This window comes from Zymoseptoria tritici, chromosome 11 (assembly GCF_000219625.1).
Source record: "Zymoseptoria tritici IPO323 chromosome 11, whole genome shotgun sequence".
Taxonomy (NCBI): Eukaryota; Fungi; Ascomycota; class Dothideomycetes; order Mycosphaerellales; family Mycosphaerellaceae; genus Zymoseptoria; species Zymoseptoria tritici.
In genome coordinates this window covers 110441-134089 of record NC_018208.1, presented here as the reverse complement: position 1 = coordinate 134089, position 23649 = coordinate 110441, and the positions used below count along the sequence as shown (strand labels likewise).

Genomic DNA, 23649 nt, shown 5'->3' with positions numbered 1-23649 from the left:
TCCTTCTGTATTCCATCGGCTCCGTTCTCAAGTAGCAGCAAAGCCGTCTCCGCGATGCCATACCTGGCTGTAAGCCAAAGCGCGGAACGACCTTCTCCATCTCGAGCATCGATATGGGCACCATTGACAAGTAGAAATTCCACGACCTCCACGTTGCCATCAAATGATGACCTCATAAGTGCGGTCTCACCGACCCAGTAGGAATTGACGTCCACACCCGCTTGAAGGAGCAGTCGTACATTCTCGATCTTCCCCCAATGGCTTGCCAGGCTCAATGCCTTTGCTCCCACTTTCTTGAGACTTGCTGCTTCTGAAAGTAGGCGACGTAGATATCTTGGTAGATTGTAGCACACAACGACGAATATTGGACTGATTCCGCCGGCTATTCTGGGGATTGCGGTGGCAAATTTGCTCAGCGCTTCTTGGTCGATTATCCCATCAGTAAACACCGGTATCTTGAACAGAGCTTCTACCCATCGTCTGAAGCTCTCGCCGCCCAAGTTCAGAAACTTGTCGAGTGATTCGATGGTGCCATCGACGCTGCCTCGAGTTGCAATCTCGGCGTGTTGGGGCCAGTGGAGGACGGGATAGGGGACTTCATCCGTCCAGTCAGTTCGCGGTCCCGTTGCCAGATCCAGACACGCATGAGTGGCCATTGTATGCATTTCTGTCAACGCGTACTCGGCTGACCTGCTCTCCAGAAATTCTCTGACTGACAAGTGTGAAAACCGGAATGTATCTTTCCATTTCCAGTTACTTTCGTCCCGCCATTGATCGAGTCTAACCAGATCAAAGCACATCTCGAGGACAGTCTCAGCGGACATGTATGGTTCATCGGGTGCGCAGGCCAAGTTTATCAGCTCCGTGGTAGAAAGCGGTCTTTGAGCAACAAGCAGCAATGAGAGAATTTTCCTTGTGACTTCTGCCTGTTCCTCGCCCATCTCCTGCATCTTGAGCGTGTAGAGCTCGTCGTAGATCTGCTGTAGACTGGGCGGAAGCTTTTCGAGTCGACTGAGCAGAACCGAGCGTATGTGCAATGTACACAGAAACTTGATCTGGAGCTCGACCCAGCGGAACCTGAGGTAAGCTGTCAGTATATCACCTTCCGCTGATCGATCATGTGTATACTGACATTCCTTGTGCTCCGCGACATAGGCTGTCCACGATTTTGTCTTCAAGACCTTTGTCCACCTTCACCGTACGCAGCAACTTCTTCCTCTCGACCGCAGTCCGGACACTGTTTCGCACATAGAGATCGACATCTGCCTGGTTACACGCCGCATCGATGGCTACCGCTGGATAGACATTCATGCGTGAAGTGATATCCATGTGGCCGTGTCTGCTTGTGACAAAGATCTTTACAAGACTAGTTGACTGGGACAAGATGACAACCAGTGAGTCGATCAGAACGTCGCGTGACTGAGGATCACACTCATCTAGTGCATCGATTACAATGTAGGTTAGCGGTCGATCTCTGATGGTGTTCATGATGATGTCGGTAGCCTCTTCAGCAGATGCAGCGCCCGCGGGGCGGCGTCTTTCGAATCTTGCTCGGAGATTGGAGTGAAGAGGGGGTCCGCCAGGAATGTCTGAGGCTTGCCGCATCAAACAGCGGAGGGTATCTTCTGGATTCGCGCGTTCGGGTTCGGCAGTGTTGCGGGAGCAGAAGAAGTATATCGGGTAGGGGGCATGATGCTTCTCGTGCGCCTCGATAAGTGATTGAAGCAGTATAGATCTGGTCGGGGTCAGCAAGTCCTGCCTTGTATACGATATCCGATCCTCTGCTCACACCAATGTACTTTTGCCGGTGCCCGAACTACCATGAAGCCAGAGGATTTCAGAACAACTGCTGCTTTGCCAGCCGGTGAAACTGTTGTCAGTCAAGAGCCACTGCCCGGTCCCTGGCGTTATCTTGTTTCCAACAACCTGAAGATGCTTCTGATAGGCAATGACGGACGCCCAGTCCAGGATTTCCTCATTCATTTGGTGGTCCAGGATTTGCGATTGCGACTCTATCGCCTTCTCAACTCGGATGATGGGCTGTTCCAGGTCTGCAATTTGAGTTGCAATTGTCTTTGCTAGACCGTACTGCTTGTGACTGGTCTGGCTCAAGATTTGGCGGGTGGAGCCCTCGATTGACAGCTTCGACTTGGTCATGCTCTTGATGTCCTCTGTGAGTTGGGAGTCACCAGAAATGAGCGATGCAAAGACACGGTCTTGGAGCTTATCAGCTTAGCAGAATAATGGAGGCTGGGACCACTTACAACCACGCTTGGAATACAGGAACTGAATCGCGTGCGCCATGAATGTGAGCATAGCGGCGTAGAGCTTGACGAACTCCTTTTCCAGCTGATCATGCCCGTCGTACGTGATCAACAAGTTGCCTTCCTCAATCTTGCTCCATGCGGCATAGTGCGTGATGGTCTCGAGGCCTCCAACGACGGCCGCGTGCTTCTCTTGATTGTTCAGGGTCGCCTGGACTCGTTCAACGACCAAAAGCGTGATGTTGCATGTTGAAAGAAGAACTTACCTGTAGAATGAGACGAACGGCCGCCCATGGAAGCGCAGCGTGTCCGGGATCGTGCTGCACAATCGTGTCGCCGACTTGCACGAATTTCTGCAGCCATGTGGTCACTTTTCCGAGCACATCTCTGACGAAGTACTTTTGATTTCGTAGTTTGATGACGGACTTTTCCTTTGTGGCCTTCTGGTGTTTCTCGATGTCTTTGATCAGATCTTCGGGGCTGCTGCCTGTCCAGTGGGATTTGAGCGTGGCCTGATCCTCTTTGGGTAGCTCACGAAGCGCCTTGTCCCAGAGGGGATGCCCGGTGGCCATGACCGACGTGCGAGCTGCGCTGAGCGAAGTCTACAGCGACGACTTGAGGATGCGAATAGAACACGCTGGGGAGGAGATGGAAGGGCCATCTTGTGCGAGGAGGGCGAGGCTGAAGTGACCATATACGTAGCGGGTGGGGTCGATGCAGGTGGGCGGCGCCATCAGGCTGGACCTGCAGGAGAGGAGAGGTTGTACAGCTTCCAAGGCGCAGCTGCGCCTTCACGCAGCGGTCAGAAGAGCTTGATGCCATGTCTCTCTGGCCATCAGGGACATAACTTTCGACGCTTCAATCCATAATGTGATTATCTAGAAGGAGAGTCGCAACACATTCACTCGAGGTCGACGCCAAGAGCCGCAGCCGCAGAACAGGGTACGGCCCGCGGCATTGAGCCACGGTCGACGGACGACTTCAACCTCTGCCTTCGATACACATCCTCTGAGCGGCGTTTTACCGCATCATGGCCTCAGGACCACTCCGCTTCCGCACGCCGTACATCGAAGAACTGCCTACCACACAGACTCGACAAGCTCCCGGCTTCGCCTGGGTCGCCGTAGCAGGACCATCCGCCGATCCAGCAAAGAACTGGGGAACCACAAATCGCAAACGTGCTCGAAACGCCGGCCTCGGGCAGACAGACAGCCAGAAAGAAGCACTCAGTGCGCGACAGCAGCGAGAAATCGAGCGAAAGATCCGCGAGCTGAACAGCGACAACGTTCGAGGCGATGGAGTTGCGATCCCAGCAGCGAAGAAGGATGGGAGTGGGAGTGCAGGAGGCGGACAAGTGAAGGCGGGCAAAACGCCGAATACGAAGAAGATTCTCGCGAGTGGCAAGACCTTTGCACACTATCTGGATGATGAAGAGGCGGAAATCGCTCGTACGGGGAAGAGGGATATCGAAGGAGATGGACCGGCAACAGCCACAGCGACTGCGGCAGTAGCCACGACACAAAGAGCGAGCAAGACACCGTTGGCGAGGAGGAAGCCGCCGCAAGAGGTCAGCGCGAGTGCGAGTCCTGCTCCGACTTCCTCTTCTGCGGCCCCGGCATTGCAGAGACAGGACATACCAGCTCTTTCAGCAGCGGACATCGACGAGGACTCTGTCAACGACCCACTACCGACACAAGCTGAACTCGAAGCCTTGATCAATGCTCCGCCGTTGACCTACAATCAGGCTCGCTCTCAGCCGCCACCAGCTGGAGCTCCCCCGCCGAGGAAGTTCTGTGAGATCTGCGGATACTGGGGCAGAGTCAAGTGCATGAAGTGTGGGAACATGACGTGCAGTGTGGTTTGCAAGGATGCGCATGATGAGAACAAGTGTTTGAAATTCTATGCTTGATGAGGATGAGGATTGGCATGGGAATCGACGATGGCATTGATATGAAAGGTCGGTAGGTTGATTTTTATGATACCCCTCTACGCGTATTGTTGCTGTTGACGACTCGATTCTGTTCAGCGTTCAATATCCGTTCGATCTCATTCCAGCCATCACAAGAGTCTCATATTCACGACCAGAGTTAGTACGGCGATTCTTCACTTCAATTGATGAGGCGCCCATGCCAGTACTCCGGCTATCGGCAGTTTTGGGTTCAGGATTGGTTTTTTCGACCGATGATCTGCATCATGCGAGGCGCCTTTTCTTTCCAACTTGTTCGTCCTACACTCTTCTCTATCTGCTTGAATTCTTAGCAAGCCCGCGTATCTACTGGCTCGCCGCCGTCAATTGCACCATCGGCCCAGTGTATGGTGGGCCATGCCAGGCGATTCTCTCCTCGCTTCTATACCGACCATGCCACAGTCGCTTCGCCGCTCGGCGAGGATCGAGAGCATCGCCCGTCGACGAGGACCGGATTGAGAGTCCAACGACCGCAGCCATCGTTGATGAGTATTCCGCCCGAATTGCGCTTGAGGATCCTCGGCTACCTGGTCAACGGCGGTCGTGTAACAGATTCCGACTCAGCAGGCCATACTTGCATTCACACTGGAAACGGAACTCGCTTTTACCTGCAACGGCGACGATTGAAGTGCCCTTGCACCGAATCTGTCTGGCCTCGGATTCTCGCTGTCAACAAAAAGCTGTTCGCTGAAGCCATGCCTGTCCTTCACAGTACGAACGAGCTTCATGTCTGCTTTCCGGCAAACAGAACCTTCGAGTCGGCGGAGGATCCGGCCGCCGCCGTCGTGCGAAATCTCCCACGATATGCTTATCCGCACATCAAGCGATTAGCGCTCATCGGCTGCCTCGACAATATCTCTGGGCTTACCACCCGAGACGAAGGAACAGGCTGCATCTCACGCCATCTCTCATACCTCGAGTCCGCCGGTGCCAGGCCTCGCGACATCCGCATCTGCATTGGTGTACAGTGGGCGTACGATCGGCATGGCTTCCATCTTCGAGCAGAGGAATTGCACGATGTTGTGTCTCTCTTGTCGGTAAAGAATGTCAGGTTGGAAGTGCCGTGTATACTCCCTGGCATGGTGATGGCGATGGCACCGGGCGTCGTCGAAGGCAGTACAATTGGCACGGAGATCCGCGAACAGCTGATAGCAGCACTCGATGCGCGAGTCCGGGCTTTGGTGAATGTGGAGGACATCTCGGGCGTTGTGTGGCGGCGGGCGCCCTTCGTGGAGAACTTGAATTAGCAGAGGCGAGTATTCGGAGGAGTAACGTGTTCGCCAACGAATTGCGCAGCATGTGATTCCACTGAGAAATGAGGAAGACGCTTCGCGCACTGGCTCGAAGGCGAAGGATGTGAAGAAGTGTCCGGGAATGGTGTGATGCTGGACTCGGCGGTAGCAGCAGTGTAATGCTCCTATTTGGTAGTGCTTCTCTGTAAGTATCACCTCTTCTCGGTTAAGCGATGTTCATCGATTGCGACCTTCGTCAAAGTGCCCTGCTTGATTCACTTCGCTCGGCGGTACTCCGGCGATGTCTTCCCCGAACGACGTCCTTTCAATTTTGGTAAACTTCATCTTCTTGCAACTTCCATCTCTTTACGTCCGCGTCCACATGGGAAGAAGCCACCACCTTCCGCCAGTTTCGCCAATCACACGCACCATTTCGACACGGACGCAGGCAAGACCGCGCAACACCGACATCACGATCGGAATCAATAAAGGAGCTCTCCATCGCAAATACGACGCAAGACCTGCACACTCGAGAATCGCAAGCGCATCACCACATCCACAGCTCCGCCACTCCCGCTCCACGGCTCCACCACACTCGCCGACCTTACGGCGCCGGTCACAACATTGCGCAAACCGCAGAACATCATGGACACATCTCGACTTCAGTCAGAAGAGATCGCGCCTCTCGGAACCGACCCCACGCCACAGATTCTTCGCCGCTCGTCTAGGATCAAGGCCAAAAACGAGACCTCTACACCCACCAAACCCGCAGAACAGCCCCAAGATTACCCGCGAGCGTCTTTCATGGGCCTACCGGTCGAGATGCGCATGCGCATCTATGGCTTCCTTGTCAATGGCGGGCGTGTAATAGATCCTGGTGCGAATGGCTCGGAGTGCGCTCGAGAGAATGGAGGTCGCGGAAAACTCGGAGACGGAACCAGATTCCTCTTCGTGGCACCGAAGTGTTCCTGCACCGAGTCTGTGTGGCCACAGATTCTCGCCACCAACAGCGTCATTTTCATGGAAGCTATGCCCGTCCTCTACAGCACGACTGCGTTTCACGTGGGCTTCCCTAAGTTCGGCGACGGCAGATCGCCATCGTGCAGGACTGCCCTTTCAACATTACCAAAGTACGGCGCCTCGCACATTCGACACCTTGTCCTGTCCGCGACCCTGGGATTGATGTCGATTGCGATATACCGCCCCGAGTCTCATATGGACGACTTATCTCTGCACTGGACTTGGCTCAGATCTCTCGATCTAAAACTTGTTTCCATCCGACTATGTCTCATCGCTGAGGCAGTTCGGGCAATGACATGCCTTCATCTCGATGTGACTCCGTTCATCGGGCTTTTGTCAGGATCCCGGGCGGAAAATATCTGGCTGCAAGTGCCTTGCGACATCGACGAGGACGTTGAGTACGACAGCGATGATGGCGACATGGACTATCTTGTGGACGAGAATGATGTGAGGACCAACAGGCTGCGAGACAAACTCCTGGCAGCGCTGCGGACCGAAGCGAAGCGAATGGATCATCATCCTGATATCGTCGACATCTCGGACAAGTGGTTGGAGTTTTGATGAGACTGGTACTCACGATGGAGTGATCGACTCGGACAGAAGCGAGGATGCGAGAGAACTGTCGGAAGTGAATATGGTGATAACGGTCAATCAACTTCAGGGTAGACATGACGACAGTACGAACAGCGGTGTCGAAATGAAGATGCAGTTTCAAGTTGATGACGGACTGATCAAAGATTGCTCTCCTCGAACATTGCGAACAGCCCGGAGGAGTACATAGAAGAACCATGAACCAAGACAAGTTCAAACAGTTCTCCCGCATGACCACACGAATAAAGACTTCCATTCCTCCACTTCCACTTGGCCGAAAGGTCTCGTACCTCCTCTTCCATCCACCTCCAACATGACGCTCCTCCACCGATGCGGTGCTGCAACAGCTCTCGGGTGCTGGCTTGACGTGCGGTGTTTGATCTCCCGGAAAGTATTGCTGCGGCGCCGCAGTGCGACGGTCTTTACACGCAGCCCAATGATTTGTCGTTGGGGTCCATCGGATTTTGACTGTGAGACAAGATTAGTACGGCGATCAACCGGAAAGAGACTCCAGAACATGGCATACTAGGAACAGGTGCGCTCGTCTGCGCACGATCCGCCGGGACCCGGAGTGTAGCAGCATTTCGCGCCACTGTACGCGCCCGGGGCAGTGCAATCAACGTAATCAGTGGCGGCAGCCAAGCCGATTGTGGCGGCCATGGCGACGATGAAGGTGGTGAAGCGCATGGCTGCAGATGGAGATCGGAGTTGGGTTGATGTAGTCTGGTCAAGACGTATCAGTATGTGAGATGAATGCCGAAGGAAGAGGTGAGAGTACTTTGTGGGAGTATACTCCTGATGTCGATGTGAATGTGTTTGAGGGGAAGAAGAAGGGAGAAGAGCCGAGACCAGAGCCTTATATCCTCTGTTCGGAATGTCCTCTCAGCCTGCCATGCTCTCGTACCGTCATACGTGGCATCTCCGTCGTGCACGAGGCTTCACTCGACTCAGCTCCGGGTCGCTTTTTCCACGGATGAGCATGCTTGTTCCGGACTGCCCGCAAGTCTCGATCGCATATCGGAGTGGCTGTATCCTTGTCTTCATCGAAGTCCAGTCAGTGATGCTGGAGGGTCCAGACTGTGTCCTGCATATCAAGCGATGCCCTTTCTTGGTAAGTATCGACACTTTCTCGACGTCACTTTGGTTTTGGAGACTTTTCAAAGGCGGGCATCAATGTACATCGTTCCTTTAGAAACCGGAATTGAGCACAGCATTTGAGCGATGACAATATCTGGATCGTCATACTGGGCTGAGTCTGAAGGCCTGCTGCCAGGACGTAATCCAGACTGTGTCCTGCATCAGAAATAGTATCTACAGTCGAGAACTTAATCGGAAGCATTTTGGGGCGGTCATCGAGGACTTCGTGAGCTGATGTTGGCTCGGATAGGTCGGTGACCAGGTTCAAGGAATGATCACTGATTCTTGCTGTTGGGCTTAGACCTGTGAGGAAGATGAAGTCTGGTAATGCTCCTGCATTCCGACCACGCCGATTTGTGCCCAAGACTCCAATGCGCTCGCCCGCTATATGTTATTCGCTCATCGAGGTGACTGTTCAGATCCTGCAAGGCTGAGTTCAAAGACCTGCCGGCAGGGTAGAGAAGCAGGGTAGAGAAGCGAATGAATTCTGGTACAGGCTGTTATGCGGGAATTAGCGCTGGCTCCCGGTAACCATGTCGCTGCCTGAATCGGGCAGGTATCGACGTTTCGTCAAGATAGGATTGGTCCAAGTCGTCGGTATCACCGTCAGGCGGCGGACGCCAATTCTGGCTTTCAGGATGAGTCCTAGAATGCCTCTGCTTTTCTATCACGCCCAATCATTCCATGCGTTCGCCCGTCGTATGAAGTTCGCTCCTGGACATGGCCGCTCTTGTCGATGACGCAGTGCGAGGCAATCGTACAAGCCTGTGTCGTGTGATCAAAAAGCGGAAAAAGAATGATACTGATTTATAAGGGCGAAGGCCCTTAAGCTATATAGACTAACTAAAACGAGCGAGTTATGTGATAATGACGAGCCTTTAAGTAAAACGGTGCCTGAGGCTTTAAGGGTTTAAGTAAACCTAAGCGAGGTTTTTGGTATTTTTGAACATCCTCCCCTTTAGTGAATACGTGACCTTAAGCGTTCGTAACAACCTTAATTAAAGGCTCAGGTTATATGCTAATGCTCTTAAGTGGGTGTGCGTAATCTCGAATAAACGAGCGTAATCTAGGAGGTCCGTAATTGCTCGGAAGGTAAGGTCTTAAGTGCAATCGTCTAGCTAATTCTAGTAGGTAAATAATCCAATTTACGTACTATTACAAGCTTTAAGCTAGTAACTGCTGGCACGTGGTCGAATTCACTAGCAGGTCGCCCCTCTAAGGGCACAAAAGCGACTGCATTCTTCTTTTTAAACCCTCTCTCTTTTATTAACTTCCGTAATCCTTTCCTTCCCTTTTCCTTAAACCTTTATACAGCCTACGATTACTATACCTTACAACATTACAACATACCTTAAGCAATAGTCGCTATAGCGAAGGGTAACGAAGACAAGCGCAAGAAAGACGATAAGAGCAAGGACGATAAGGTCGACAAGCAGCTCCGCCGATCTCCTCGTAAGCTAGCCCCTAAGTTCCCTCCTGCGAAGGCTGTTTAAAGTGCTATTAAGACAGTTAAGCGCGGATACTTAGATGCAAGGATGTTAACTTAAGCATTTAGCTCGGTCTTAAGCAGCAAGAAGCAGCCGTCACGAGCTGCTGCTACCTAAGAATTAATAGACAAGTTCGCTTTAAGGAAACTCTACGTCTAGCCTAATGTTATGTCTCGGCGTGACTGTATAGAGTACACTAAATTCGGGTATAAGCAAGCCACTGGTTACAAGTCGGTATACGATGCTTATCGCGATAGGCTTAACATGTCTGCCTTAAGCCTTAGGTCTAAACTACTAGGCACACGCGCCCCTACAAGCAACAATTACGAAATCCCTTAGCGCAACCCTTAACTAGCGAACTAGGGCCGTAGCTTAAGGAGTCGCACTGCCGCATAAGGTTAGGACCCTACGATGCCTCGCAACGTCCTTAACCGCTCTCCGGATCTTCGTAGCTTGTACCCTAAGCTAGATCGCTTCGACCCTTAAGGAAACATTAATAGCACTACTATGCACGCCTCTGTCGGCGCTCGACTTAAAGCTCTCCTTACTCCTAGCCTAGCCTCTAATCGCATTACGGTTACGGACGCATAGATAAGGGAAGTAATGTATTGTCTAATTATAGTGTCGAATGCGCCTATTAAGTACCTTCAGCAATTTCTGGCTGCCTTTACGATTTCTTAACTTAATGCCTTAATCGATAGACTTCAAGCGTTCGAGCTAAGCGATCTACGCAGCTTAGACTAGCGTAAATCGGACGGTTACCTTATTAGGGCCTACAAGCAATAGCGTCTAGTCTCTCTTTTTACTTAAGCTCTTAGTAGCAGCCCTTAAGAAGGCAACTGTAGCTGCGAGTCCGGCAAGCGCAAGGCTAGTCCCTTTAAGTTATGTCGCAGTAGTAGAGGCTACTTTAGCTGCTATGCTAACTATAGCTACACTAACTACTACGATCGCTGTTCGGTTAGAGATTCTGAACTCTAGGGAAAGACTAGGACTAAGAAGAGGAATCCGAAGGCTAAGGAAGGTAATAACGATGCGGAGGACGAGTAGGTAGACTTTAAGGAGGAAGTCTTAATTCCGCTCCCAGAAGAGCCTATCTAAGTGCCCTTAAGCCCGACGCCTTCTAGCCCTAGACCTTTCGATTCTAGATCCGGTAGAGTTACGCAGCTACTTAACCTATTCCTTACTAGTTAGACGAATATCGCCGATATAGAGGATATTAACTTAATAGCTGTCGCAGCTCGTTCCCCTAACTTAAGGGGTCCTTTGTCTGCTCGTAAGGAGATGGACACTACTCCTTCGCGGCTAGAGCGTCCTTACTTAGATCCTTTAAGGGGGTTCGGTAGATCTCCGGGTGCTAGGCCTTTGTCCTTCTAGCTTCCTAAGAACTACGCCTAAGGAATGCCTATAACTATAGATAATAGGTATCGCCGCGACAACCCTTAAGCTAGGCGTACGACCCGTCTAGCTAACGCACCTCTACTCTTCCGCACAGGGTAACAAGGCTCCTCTAGGCCTGGCCCTACCCTCTTCCCGACAGGCGATCGTTAAGGCACTCTAGCGCTAGTGCCCTCTAGTTCAAGTACTCGTCGGGGCCCGCCTCCTCGGCCGAGCACTATACCTGCTCCCGTTTAAGCTCCGGTTCGAAACGCACTAGCTCTAGCTCGTTAATCTCTAAGCCTACCGTTCTATAATGCGGCGGAGGATTTCGTAGATCTAATGCACGAAGGAGAGAGGCTCTTATACGCTATCGATCAGACCTTAATACTAGCACGGACCGGCTTAACTAATAATTACGACCTAATTCCAACCTTCTCCGGCCGCCTTGTACACGAGCTAGTGCTCCCTTTAAGCGGTTTTGCTACCTAGGGGAACTTGTTTTTTAGCACGGCTCTTCGGGCTAACAATAGACGTTAAGGATACGGCGCAGAAGGCCCAACAGTTCCTCTAGGAAGCTAACGTACGCGCGTGTATACGGAGCACATTAAGCAGCTCTACCGCAACCGCTTTAACAAGCGCTACTCCGTGTATTAAGTCGTCTAGATAGCTCTCTCGCGGGCTTAAATGCGTCTTAGGGCTAATTAAGGCATTACTCCTTAGATGCTGCACTTGTAGGCGGTAATGTCAGCCCTTAAGACGCAGCTTATTACTAAGAAGGAAGAAGATGCTAAGAGGGAGCAGGCTAAGAAGGGTTAATTCGGGTCCAAGTAGGATCGGTGGAAAATTCGTAGGCTTAAGCAGGAGCACCAAAAGCGTTGTTTTTCTTGTTTTTCTTTTTTCTAAGCCCCCTTATCTGCTAGGCTGTGTATGCGATGTAATGCGATACGACGCTAGAAAGCCAGCGCGAAATAAATGTATAATAGCACTTAAGGACTGGCCTTAAGTATAAAAAACATAAAATAAAAACCCTCCGGGGGATCTATTAAACTTAGGCCCTCGCATTAACCTTTCGTTTAGACTTAAAGGTTAGCTTCCTTCGTAGCTGCACCGTAGGATTACGAGGAGCTTCCCTTGTGTTCTAGGGTAGTCGTCGACGGGGCACAACTACAATAGTATCCTCGTTATTACCCGACTCCCCTTAGGGTTTAAGTAGAGTCTCCTAGAGCTCGGAAGGGATTACAAGTAGTTCCTCTTCCGTTTCTTCTATAACAGGCTCCGTAAGGACAGGAACAGTTGCTATAACAGGGTTAACTTAAGCGTCTTCCCTTAATGTTGCTGCTGCATTTACCGGATGCATAACCGGCTAACTTAAGGGTGCTAACTTCTTTAGCTCCCTAAGACGTTTCTTCTCGAGAGTAGCCTTAAGTTTCTCTACCTCCTTAGCATTATCTCGATTCGCGCGTAAAACATCTCTATACTTCCTTCGGATCGTATTAGTAGCGAGTTTAAGCTTGTGTTAAAACTTTAGCTAATCGTTAGTTTTTAAAGAATCCAAAGGTTTGCCCTCCCCTAAAAGGAATCGAAGGGCTCCTAACTATTTAAGCTGCTATAAAGACAACTTGTCCTACTTCTGTTTAGGAATAGTCGCTAGAGTAGAGAAACTTAAGCGTAGATTAAGTGCAAGATTATTACGTAAGGAGTCCTTAAACTCCTAGCTAGCAGCCTTAAGTAAAATCTCCTGTCTACAGCGCTTCTGCTAGTCCCTAAAACTAGTGCAGTTAGCGCGGATTAGGCGATTACTATACACTTAATGCTTAACTACAGAACCGTCGTAGGACTCTAAGGTATATATACTAAGCTAGCTCCGCTTAATTACCTTAAAGGGACCTACGAAGGTCGGTTAGAGCTTCGTCTTAGTCTTATTTAAGACAAGAACAAAGTCTCCCTCGATAAACTTGCTATTAGTTTCCTTAAAGGTGTGTCTACTAATAGCGCCGGCTCTTACTACTTTCGTAAGCAGCTTTTCTGCGGCAATCGTCCTAGCGTTCTACATTACTTAATGCCTAGATTCAGGATCCTCGGGCTTAAGCTACATCGGACGCAGGTACGGATAATCCTTAAGTATTCGGGGTTGCTAGCCGAACAAGAGGAAAAACGGGCTGTATCTACAACCGGACTAGGCCCGGATTCGACTTAAATACAGCGCCTTAGGAAGGTATAAGTCCTAAGCGTGTACGCTCTTACCGTAGCACATTTTAGAAAGGATCCGGCCGAGAACACCGTTTAAGGCTTTAACCTTCCTATTTGTGCGGGGGTAGTAGGGCGTCGTTAGCCTATAGTTAGCTTAAAGGGTATCTATAAGGATATTAAACGCCTTGCTTATAAAGTTCGATCTATTGTTACTAAGGACTTCCCTTAGGGGTCTAAAGTTCGTATAGATCTCTTCTTAAACAAAGCGAGCGACCGTCTCGGTTTCTTAATTTAAGGTAGCCCTTGCAACCGGCCAACTAGTAGCATAATCCACGGCTGTGATAATGTACTTGTTACTATTAAGTGTAATAGGCATTAGACCGACAATATTAATCGCCTAGCGTTTAAATAGCTTAAGCTTAGAATTAGCTTAGTAGAATCGCGGCTCCTACAGGGGACTACGGGACTTCTTCTTCGTAGCTTAACACTAAGGGCAAGTGGAAGCGTAGTTATAAACATCCTATTTAAGTAACTACTACTAGCCCCTCGCTCGAAGAATGCTGCAGACGCCGGGCAATACGAAGTGCCCGTAGTTATTATAGCAGCGTTTAAGGAAGTCCTACCGGAATTCCGGATCTACGTAGGGTACAAGGCTTCTATCAGCCTCGCGATAATACAGGAGGTCGTCCTTAAGGACAAGATCTAACACCTTCTTTTTAATTAAGCGGCTTAGCTTCTTGTTCTCGGGCATCTCCCTTATAGTTTTAAATTAGATTACCCTATTAACTACCTTACGCTCGGAGAATCCTCGAATAATCGTTCCCCTTGTAGCGTTTTCCTTAAAGGAGCGAGGTAAGGCGGTTAAGAAATCCGCAGGCTTAAGTAATTAATCCCCTAGCTATACAGAACCCTCCCCTACTATGTTAGCTAGGGTCGCTTCTATTAAGTCCGGCCGGCGGGAGAGGGCATTAGGAACGATAGCCTTACTCCCCTTGCGGTAGCGGATGTCGATGTCGTAAGCTTAAAACTCCTTAATCTAACGTGCAAGTCGCTTAGTTAGAGTTTTAGAGGTTTTTAGGTACTGCAGGCTGTAGTAATCCGTAATTACTTAAGTCTTGGTCCTATTGTCGATGTAGTAGTTCTATTTTCGAAGGGCTTCCTTAATAGCAAGGAGCTCCTTCTTGTGCACTAGATAGTTTAGTTCTGCCCCTTGCAGTTTGCGGCCCTTAAAGGTAACTAGATGCAATTTCCTATTAGAGTTAGCTTAATGCAGGACTGCACCAAGCGCCCACTTACTTGCATCCGTTTTAATAATAAAGGGCTTCTTAGTATCTAGCATAATTAGCACTAGCTCGCTGCATAAGGCTTCCTTAAGCTTCGCAAAAGCGATAGTGTACTAGGCAGTCTACTTAATAGGGCGCTTCTTCTTAGCACGTAGCAGCAAGTTATCTTCCTTAAGGAGGTCTAATAGTAGAGCAGCGTGCCTAGCAAAGTCTCTAACGTACTTGCGGTAGAAGGAAGCTAGCCTAATAAACTGCCGCACTTCTTAAGCGTTAGTCGGCTATAGCTAATCTCTAACAATAGAGATCTTGTCTTCTATAGGCCTAACTTAATTATAGCTTACTCGATGTCTACAGAAGTCGAATTCCTTAACCCTAATGTAACATTTCTTAGGGGAGTAATACAGCTCTTAAGACCGCAAGATATCTAGGACTTCCTTTAAGTAGACTTCGTATTCCTCTAGGGTCTCGGAGAAAATTATAATATCGTCTAAGTAAACTATATATGTCTTGTAAAGGTGCTTTCTTAGAGCTTCGTTTATTAAGCTCTAGAAGCTTACCGGTATATTATATAGGCCGAAGGGCATTACCTTAAAGTAGTATTTGCCCTAGCGAGTGTTAAACGCTGTCTTGTGCTAGTCCTCTTCCTTTACCTTTAATTGCTAGAACCCGGAGGTTAAGTTAATCTTAGTAAAGTACCTTAAACTATAAAATGCATCTAAGTAGTCGGAAATCCGAGGCAGGGGGAATCGATCCTTAACGGTAGCGTTGTTTAGAGCCCTAAAATTAACGCATATTCGCTATTTCCCTCCTAGCTTAGGTACAAGTAACATAGGGCTTCCCTAAGCCGATTAGGATTTGTTAATTAACCTACGCTTCTAGAGTTCCTCGATTTAAGACTCCTATTTAAGCGATTGGGCATAAGACAGCTAGTAAGGCTATTAATTAATCGGCTTGTAGTCCCCGGTGTCGATTAAATGCATAATAAACCAGTCCTTCGGTAGCTTGTTAGGCAAGGAAGATCTAAACAGATCCCTATTGTTTAGGATAATGCGGCTTAAGCTAGGTTCCTTACTTAAGGGAGGAGGAACGTCGTCTTCCTTAAAGGACATAGGGTCGTCCTTAGGATCGCGTTCCCTCTCCTGTTGCCGCTCCTAGTATTTATCTATGTTTAAGAGATATAAGGGCATGTCGGGATTAACGTTAAGTAAATCCTCTAGTTCCTTAAGGGAACAGAGGTCCTTATCTACCGGAACGCTCCTTAAGTTAGGAGCGTATCCAGAGCATAGTATAGCATACTTAATACCGTTGTCGTATAAGTACACCTTGTTCGTAAAGAAATTAATAGTCGGGCAGTACTGCCTAAACTATTTAAAGCTAAGGATTACCTCGTGATTAGCGAGATTAAGCACTCGGGCAGTAATTTCCCCCTTAAAGTTACGCAGCTAGTAAGGCAGCTTAACTCTAAGGGTTGTCTCTATTGCTATGCCGTTAGGCAGAACCACAGTCTGGGAATCTATAGCTACTTAAGCCTCCGGAAACTAGTCCGCGATCGTTCGTAAGACGTATACACGCGTAGCCCTAGTATCGAACAGGAACTTAGCCTTAACAGAATGCTTACTTAAACCTAAGCGTCCAGAGGTAACCAAAAGGTTTGGTCCTATAGCGTTAAGGTAGTTAAGTTAAGCATTAGGAGAGATCTTAAGCAATAAGGGCGACGCAACGGACGACTTAGAATCCTTAGTATCTAAGTCGCTGTCTATTTTTTTGTCGGCTTGCTTAAGCCCCCCTTGCGTCTGTTGTAGTCGTCCTACTTCTTCTACAAGTCTGGCTTAAGCTTCTTCTAACAGCGATACTAGGTGTGTCCGGCGACTCCGCAGTTATAGCACTTTAAGGAATACTCCTAAGCCGGTAGCTTAAAGCTATTGTCGTTGGCTATATGTTTAAGGGCAGCGGCAACGTACTTAACGGTAGTCTTGTTTACCTTTCTTAGTTTAAAAGCCTTCCTAGCAAGAGCATTGCGGTTTTCCTTAAAGGCAGGGGCATCTATTCTTAGGCCCCTTTAAGAATCTACGACCTCCTAGTTAGCTACGTCGATAGCTTAAGCCTAGTCTATAATCTCCTGTAGTCTAGCCTTTTAAGGGGTAAGCTTATGTCGAATAAGCTTAGCTCGAATCGACAGCTTAAGCCTATTAAAGAAGACAGTAGCATTAGAGAAGTTATTAGGCCTTAGCTTAAGTATGCGAGCTACGGAGAGGATTTTGTAGTAAAAGGTAATAACACCTCCTGTTTACTTAAGAGCTCGGTATTATCTCTAGAGCTTCTCTTAGTAATAATAATCTTAGAAATAGGAGACGAGGTTGCCGAGCATTAAGTTAAGGGTATAGGTTCCCTCGATAATTTTAAGCCTACAAGTCTCTTCCTGTTCCTCCTACTAAGCAAGGGCGTTACGCTGCATCTAGCTACCTACTAATTCGATAAGGTTAGCTTCGAATAGGCGGATACCCCTCTATCTTAGGGTAATCTAAGACCTTAAGTAACGCTCTATAGACCTAACCTAGATATTAGCAGCGTTGTTTCGAGTGTCTCCCTAATATAGTTCTAGTGCCCGGACGGAAGCCTTAATAAAAGTATCTAAGGAATTAAGGGGAGTTGTATCCCTGCCTAGTGTTCCAGACGTGTAGCGATAGGGACGACTTAGTCCCTTATCGTTACTTAAGCCGTATCTAGGGTTATCTCCTCGATATAGGGATAGCTTAAACCGTACGGCTCCTAGCTCGCTTAGTCCCCGGATAGGCCTGTTAGCAGATCCTGCTCGAACAGGCTCCTGGGACAAGCGGGCGTTCTCGGCCTAAAGTCGGATAGCGTCCGCTTTAAGTCGATTAATATATTCCTCTATCTCCCTTAAGGCGGCCACATACTCGCTAAAACGAGTAGGGCCTAAGCCTACATTCGTAGCAGTAGGTCGGCTTAGTTAAGTAGGAGTTCGGAAGGTAATATTAGCTCTAAGTAGAGCTAGGGGATCTATCTAAGGATCTCCTTTAGGAAAGAAACGAGCAGTAGTGGATAGTACCGCCCCTGCATCGCTACCTCGTTCCTTAATGCGATTAAGTTCGCTAATTAGGCTTAGATAGCCTTCCCTATCTTCCTTAAGCCTTTCTCCTTTAGCAACTGTTAGGTTTAAGTCGTAGGAGGAAGGAAGCTCTGTAGTTCCTTCGGCTTAGCTAGTAACGGACATCTTGTCTTAGTAGGATAGGTTGTTAATCGAACTAAATTAAATTGCTATTGTTGTTGCTTCCGGTAACTTAAAGGGTTATAACTTCCTCCTTATAGTTCCTTAAGCGGCTAGGCAGCTCTAGCTATTGTCGTGTTTAAACATAGCGCGCTTTAAGTGTTTAGGTAACTAGTTTTGAGTGCGGTAATTCTATGCTTTAAGTCTTAAACTTAAGGCAAAACGAGTTTTGCGTTAACGTTTAAGTAGAAGTTAGCAATCTAGCACATATAGCACCGCCGAGTAAATCGCTATATATAGGACCCCTAGCTATAGAAAACCCGGTATTTCTAGTTAGGTATACAGTCCAAGTAGAAAGTCCGGTATAGTCTATAGGTCTAAGGAGGTCTTAAACCAGAGTCGTTTTAAGCTAGTTTAATTAAATAGGCAATAAATCGAGCATCCGGCTAGCTCTGACCCTTAAGTGGCAGAGCTAGCCGGTAAGACGGCTAAGGAGCCGCCTTAAGTGCTCTTAGCTACTAGATAATCAAAAAGCGGAAAAAGAATAATACTAATTTATAAGGGCAAAGGCCCTTAAGCTATATAGACTAACTGAAACGAGCGAGTCATGTGATAATGACGAGCCTTTAAGTGAAACGGTGCCTGAGGCTCTAAGGGTTCAAGTAAACCTGAGCGAGGTTTTTGGTGTTTTTGAACACGTGCACACAAGGACAGCGCTAATTTTGGGTGACTCAATCCATATCCCGTTCGGATAGGGATAAAGAGATCGTCGGGCCCGCATTGGCTCGGAGATGCCGGTATATCGTTCAAGGCCTGGCCACTAATTCTTAATCTGGTGGCAGGTAGGGATGGCTAATCCTACGTAGGGAACGAATTCCCTACATAGCCTACGTAGGCTACGTAGGAAATCGTAGCCTACGGGGGGATCCGAGGTTATCCGAGGTTTTTCTGCTCCGCCGGATTTTGGCTAAAAATGCGTACATCTCGTGTCTACAAAAGTAGAAACGACTTTTTCGAGGTTTAAAAAGCATAGCACACGACAGTTTCATCGATTGCGCGCCTTCTCGACGTCTAAATGCTACGAATTTAGGCTTGTTTTTATCGTAATGTATGCTCTTTCTGTCCTACCGACTTTTATATACGTTACTGCCCCCGATCTATCGTCGTTGTCGCTGCCTTCCCTTACCTAAACCCGAACCCTAAAGAAGACACAAACCTAACCCTAGCGATACAGACAGGTCTTAGCGTAGGAAACCGTCGTTCCCTACGTAGCCTATTCGTAGCCTACGTAGGCTACGTAGGAAACATTCCCTACAGAACCACCCCTAGTGGCAGGACCTGTAGTAGCTCTTGTCAGAGACGTCAAGTCCACGAGGGCCATGGGACGTAAAAGTATCCGGTCATACAGGCCTTTCATGGCATGGTTGCGTTGTTGTGGATGTCGTTGGCGGTGCTGGACGTCCAGTACTGCTCACTCGTCTCTTACCCACGCTGAAACTTCCAGCCGACCTCTTATCTGTTGGCGACAATGAAGACTTCCGCCGTATGCAAGCTTAGCCAGTATGAATGCACACGAAGCTGAAGGCGTTGCGACCGCAGATCAGTTACGGTAAACAACATCGCGAGTCCACAGGCCCAGATCCCGAAGCATGCAATGGTGTTCAATCCTCGATCCCCTGCCGGGCCAATATGAGCTCGCGAATCTGTCGATGCCTTTCTGCATGAGATATCGATCTTTCCGACAGCAAGCACTGTTTCGTTGGTCTGGATCATTCGAGCTGGTCAGACTCGTCATACCTCCTTCGACTCTGACCATGAGCAAGCATCTCCATGCCACGGAGCGTTGGGCCAGACCGATGGGCGCGCATGCGGAAGTTCGCGGAAGCCAGCAAGACCAGGAGTAATATCTCACGCACAGACTGTCGCGATCCACGGATCTCGCCATCCTCTCGTGTGACATGGCGAATGGTCACAAACTCACAACGAGGCTCGAAAAGGGCGAGGCGGTGCAATGGCATGATCGGTGACGTCAAAGGCCAGCATACCGGGAGGAGACCTTTCAAAGGCCCCCATATAGAAAGCAAGGTGGCCGCTTCCAAGTTCCGTCTCATCCGCGCTCTGTGCTCATCCGATCGACACATCACTCTAGCGCGGTGTCCCGGGACAGGATGGGGATCGCAGCGAATCTCTTCCGAGGGCAGAAGTCGTCCAAACTCCGGAGATGCCCTGTCGCTGTCTGGACCACAATGGCGCTGGCTTGGACATCGACGGCCGACGATCTCATGTGGGTCAGACCGCCGACGGACGCCTCAATACGCGATAGATTGGTACATTTCCTGGTCCAACAAGACGAGGACTTGGAAGGAAGAAAGGACGGGGTCATGACTAAGCATGTCCTGCCTCAGGCCACACCGAATGAAGATCACTTGCAAAAGGCAGCGATCTTGTTGCTCTTGTCGTGAACGGACTGTAGTGCGAGCAGCCGCGTGGAAGCCACCTTCGACGGCGTCGTATACTTCGACAGCGCACTTTGGCTGCAGACGAACATTGAGGTCAAGCAAACGCGATACAACGAAATCACAGTACTGCCTTGGACTTGTGTTCTCCTCTACCGAGCAAGAGCTTTGAGGACAATCCTGATGTTCTCGCACAGTACGACAGAAACAACCGAAGGCATCCATTCCTCCGCAATTCCACTTGGCAGAAATGCATCGTGCCATCTTCCTTTCCCTCCAGATGTCGCTGCTCGAGACTGGGTGTGACAATGTCTGAGCGCAATACAGGCCTCCGCGGTTCTTGCTTTTTGAAAAGGTCAGTATGATAGTCAAGTGAGCGAGATTGGACAGGAAACAAACTTCCAGCACTTGCCACCATGATCGCAGGTGCGCCCGAAGTAAGTGTCGCAGCACGTATCGCCGTACTTTGCGCCGGCGGGACACTTGAGATAAGCGTCAGCCGAGCCAACGATGGCGGCGATGGCCACGATCAAGGTGGTCGAGCGCATGGTTCCGAATGCATTTGGGTCAGCGTAGACTGGAACGATGTTCCAATACATGTACATGGAAGGCAAAAGAAATGAGGGATGAATGGACCTTGGGAGGCTGATTGTGATTTCTATGAGAGCGGTGGGCCTGAGTATCACAATATGCTTGTGTGTCTGACAGAAGGGAAGACGATCAAAGCAAGAGGTGAGATCAGACACAGGTGGCATCTCTGCGGAGGACAGTGCGAAGGTCTCACCGATCAACCAGAGATGGCAGTTCTGTGATAAAAGTGGGAACGAGAGACATGGAAGTTCCACATCATCGAGATTGCAAGCAAACCTCAAAGTTGAATTTTGATAAATACATCATAGCAGAACAGAATCAAAAGCAATGCGAACCTCAACTTCCTCTTCCCTTCCCACCAAACGCGCACGTGAGCCGGTCATCCCGGCTCTTTTGCTGTCTCGCCTCGAGCTCATTTCGGGCACGCAGGCGCTTGGTTAATCGGAATGAACGCGAACGGCGCGGAGCCGACCTTCTGGATGCATTTCTTGTCTCCCTTCTTGCAAGAATCGGCGCCGACCTCCTGGATGCATTTCTTGTTGCCCTTGCCGCATTGCAACGTGCAATTCCACGCGAAGTTCTTGTCCTCCGGCTTGCCGAAGATACAGCACTTGTTGACCGAGACGTTCTTGACTGTATCGCAATGGTCAGTACAAAGATCAGGTGCAAACGCCGCGGGGTGGGGAAAAAGCACTCACGTCCGTCGGCCGCGAAGTAAGCGTTAACCCACTGCTTGAGCTTGGCGGGATCGCCGCTCAAGCCGGCCTGCATAGCATGCGTTAGCGTAACATTCCTGTCCGAACACGTCGTTCGAGGTCTGCGGGCATGGGCGCTGGGGACCAAGCGAGCTGGGAGAAACTTACGCCACAGTAGCACTCCTTCTGCTTCTGCTTGGGCACGGGCAAACAGGCGGTGCCACCATATTGAAGATCAACATCGAAGTCGAAGTAGTTCTTGTCCTTGGTCGCAGGGAATGGACAATTCTTGTACTGGTTCTGGCCCTTCAGGGCCTGTTTCTTGCAATCGGCGGTGGTCGAGCAAACCTGGAGTTGGGATCGTCAGCGGCGGACAACGATCGAGGCATAAGGGGCGATTCCGGCGCATACCACTGGCTTCCAGAAGTGCTCTTTGTCCCACCAGTGCCAGCCGTCCTTCTGGTCGCCGTAATCGTGGTGATCTTTGGCGGAGATCTTGGCGCCCTTCGGTGCCTGACCGGCGACTGAGGGAGCCAGAGCGGCCACAAGGAGAGTGAGAGTAGCGAAGAGCATCTTGCTGCTGTCTGCGGAGAACCTGAAAATGTAAATGAGTGTGTGGGAAAAGGAAGGTGATGATGATCCGACGAGGACGGGCGCGAAAGGCGTCTTATGCCTCGAGATGAACACATATCTTGCTCGATGAGATCACCCAACACGTTGCCAAACCCCTCACCAACCTTGACGACGACCGGCCACCGCGAGAAATTTGCTTACTCGGGTGAACTTTGGTATAGGATTGTGAGTCCCAGAACCTGGGTGCAAAGTTAGAATGAGCTGATGAGGTCGTCAGATCTGTAGGGGCCCTTGAAGGGATGAATTTCCGTCTTTCAACGTCCCGGAAACGTCGGCTCGAGTTTGTGCGGCGCATATTCCATAGATTCTTTGTAGAGTTGACGGGAATGCCGTGGAAGGCAGACATGGAAGCATAGTAGACGGCCGTGTGGAGGCCTTGCTGAAGCTGGAGTGAGTATTGCAGTAGAGCTTCAGCTTCGCCGGCAAACTCTGAGCCTGATAGTCCCCTGAACCGGGACCTCAGCCGCTAGTTGTGATGAACGATTTTGACCAGACAGGATATCCATGTCTGCGCATCCCGAAAGAGGAAATCCAATGAACCCCCACGGAGAGAGCTCGAGCTGCTTCCTCCCAACGCAGTGGTTAGGGTGCGTTTACCTCCTGCGAATTAATCAGTTATTTGGTCAAAACGGCAGATAATGGCCATTCTTCCAACCGTTTACCTTACCGTCGCTATAAACTAACTAGTTATTTGCTGCACGCTTAATCTCGCTGCTCTGTATCTACATAAGGTTAGTATATAGCTGTCCTAGTAGTTTTGCAATTAATCGACACTATAGTCGATTAATTGCTATAGCTCTAGCCTGTACGGTGCTATAAACGGCATAGTTGTAAACCTTCCGAGTCCGTAGCAATATCGCGTTGCCGAGCGCGTTATATACGTATTGTAGGCGGTTATCTAGTCTACTCGTTATATATATACTATTCTTCGTAATACCGACCGAGCTAACACTATAGAAGAAGAAGAAGGGTAAGGAGCTAGCCTCTAGCTGTAAGCGTAGGTCGAAGGATAAGACTAATAATAAGGAAGATAATAATAGTAAGGTAGTAGTAGTGCCTAGATCTAGTAAGAGCAAGAGTAAGAAGCCGCGGAAGAAGTAGAAGAAGTAGCTTAAATATAGTAGTAAGCTACTACGGCTTAGTCGCTAGGCTAATAAGGAGATATCCGTATTGTTAGAGGCGTTGTTAAGGCTTAAGAACCGCGCTCTTATATAGTATAACAACTCGTTCTCGAAGAGGGACTTACGACCTATTACTTATAAGTTTTGTAACTAGTAGTAGCGTTTCTTTAACGCTTAGTCGCTAGCGAACAAGTAGCGTAACCTAAAGAAGGCATATATACTATATGCTACTTACCTAAAGTATATTAGTAAATAGAATAGACACCCTACGAAGCTAGTAGACGAGGACGTCGAAGTAGCCTATTACGAAGCTTACCCTAAGTGCGAGCCGTTTAGAGATAATTGTCTACTATTCTCGGAAGCTATCTTTACGATTG

General features: G+C 49.3%; 4 protein-coding genes across 4 annotated transcripts; 2 read left to right on the top strand and 2 right to left on the bottom strand.

Moving 5' to 3' along the window:
* Positions 1-3281: 3281 nt before the first annotated feature.
* MYCGRDRAFT_111160 (uncharacterized protein) lies at positions 3282-7043 on the top strand (the record flags this gene model as incomplete). Its single annotated transcript, XM_003848680.1, has 6 exons — positions 3282-4057; positions 4524-4580; positions 4633-5438; positions 5527-5607; positions 5659-5667; positions 5982-7043. 6 exons carry the CDS (start codon positions 3295-3297, stop codon positions 7041-7043), a joined length of 2778 nt encoding a protein of 925 aa, XP_003848728.1.
* A 12220-nt stretch (positions 7044-19263) lies between these two features.
* On the bottom strand, positions 19264-19867 carry MYCGRDRAFT_106049 (uncharacterized protein; the record flags this gene model as incomplete). Its single annotated transcript, XM_003848222.1, has 1 exon — positions 19264-19867. The coding sequence occupies one exon, from the start codon at positions 19734-19736 to the stop codon at positions 19377-19379; it is 360 nt and encodes a 119-aa protein (XP_003848270.1).
* A 155-nt stretch (positions 19868-20022) lies between these two features.
* On the top strand, positions 20023-20808 carry MYCGRDRAFT_96461 (uncharacterized protein; the record flags this gene model as incomplete). Its single annotated transcript, XM_003848681.1, has 5 exons — positions 20023-20060; positions 20259-20428; positions 20560-20587; positions 20659-20669; positions 20732-20808. 5 exons carry the CDS (start codon positions 20023-20025, stop codon positions 20806-20808), a joined length of 324 nt encoding a protein of 107 aa, XP_003848729.1.
* A 427-nt stretch (positions 20809-21235) lies between these two features.
* Positions 21236-22501, bottom strand: MYCGRDRAFT_111159 (uncharacterized protein; the record flags this gene model as incomplete). Its single annotated transcript, XM_003848221.1, has 6 exons — positions 21236-21456; positions 21522-21588; positions 21687-21866; positions 21930-22113; positions 22256-22330; positions 22415-22501. 6 exons carry the CDS (start codon positions 22495-22497, stop codon positions 21236-21238), a joined length of 810 nt encoding a protein of 269 aa, XP_003848269.1.
* Positions 22502-23649: the final 1148 nt, after the last annotated feature.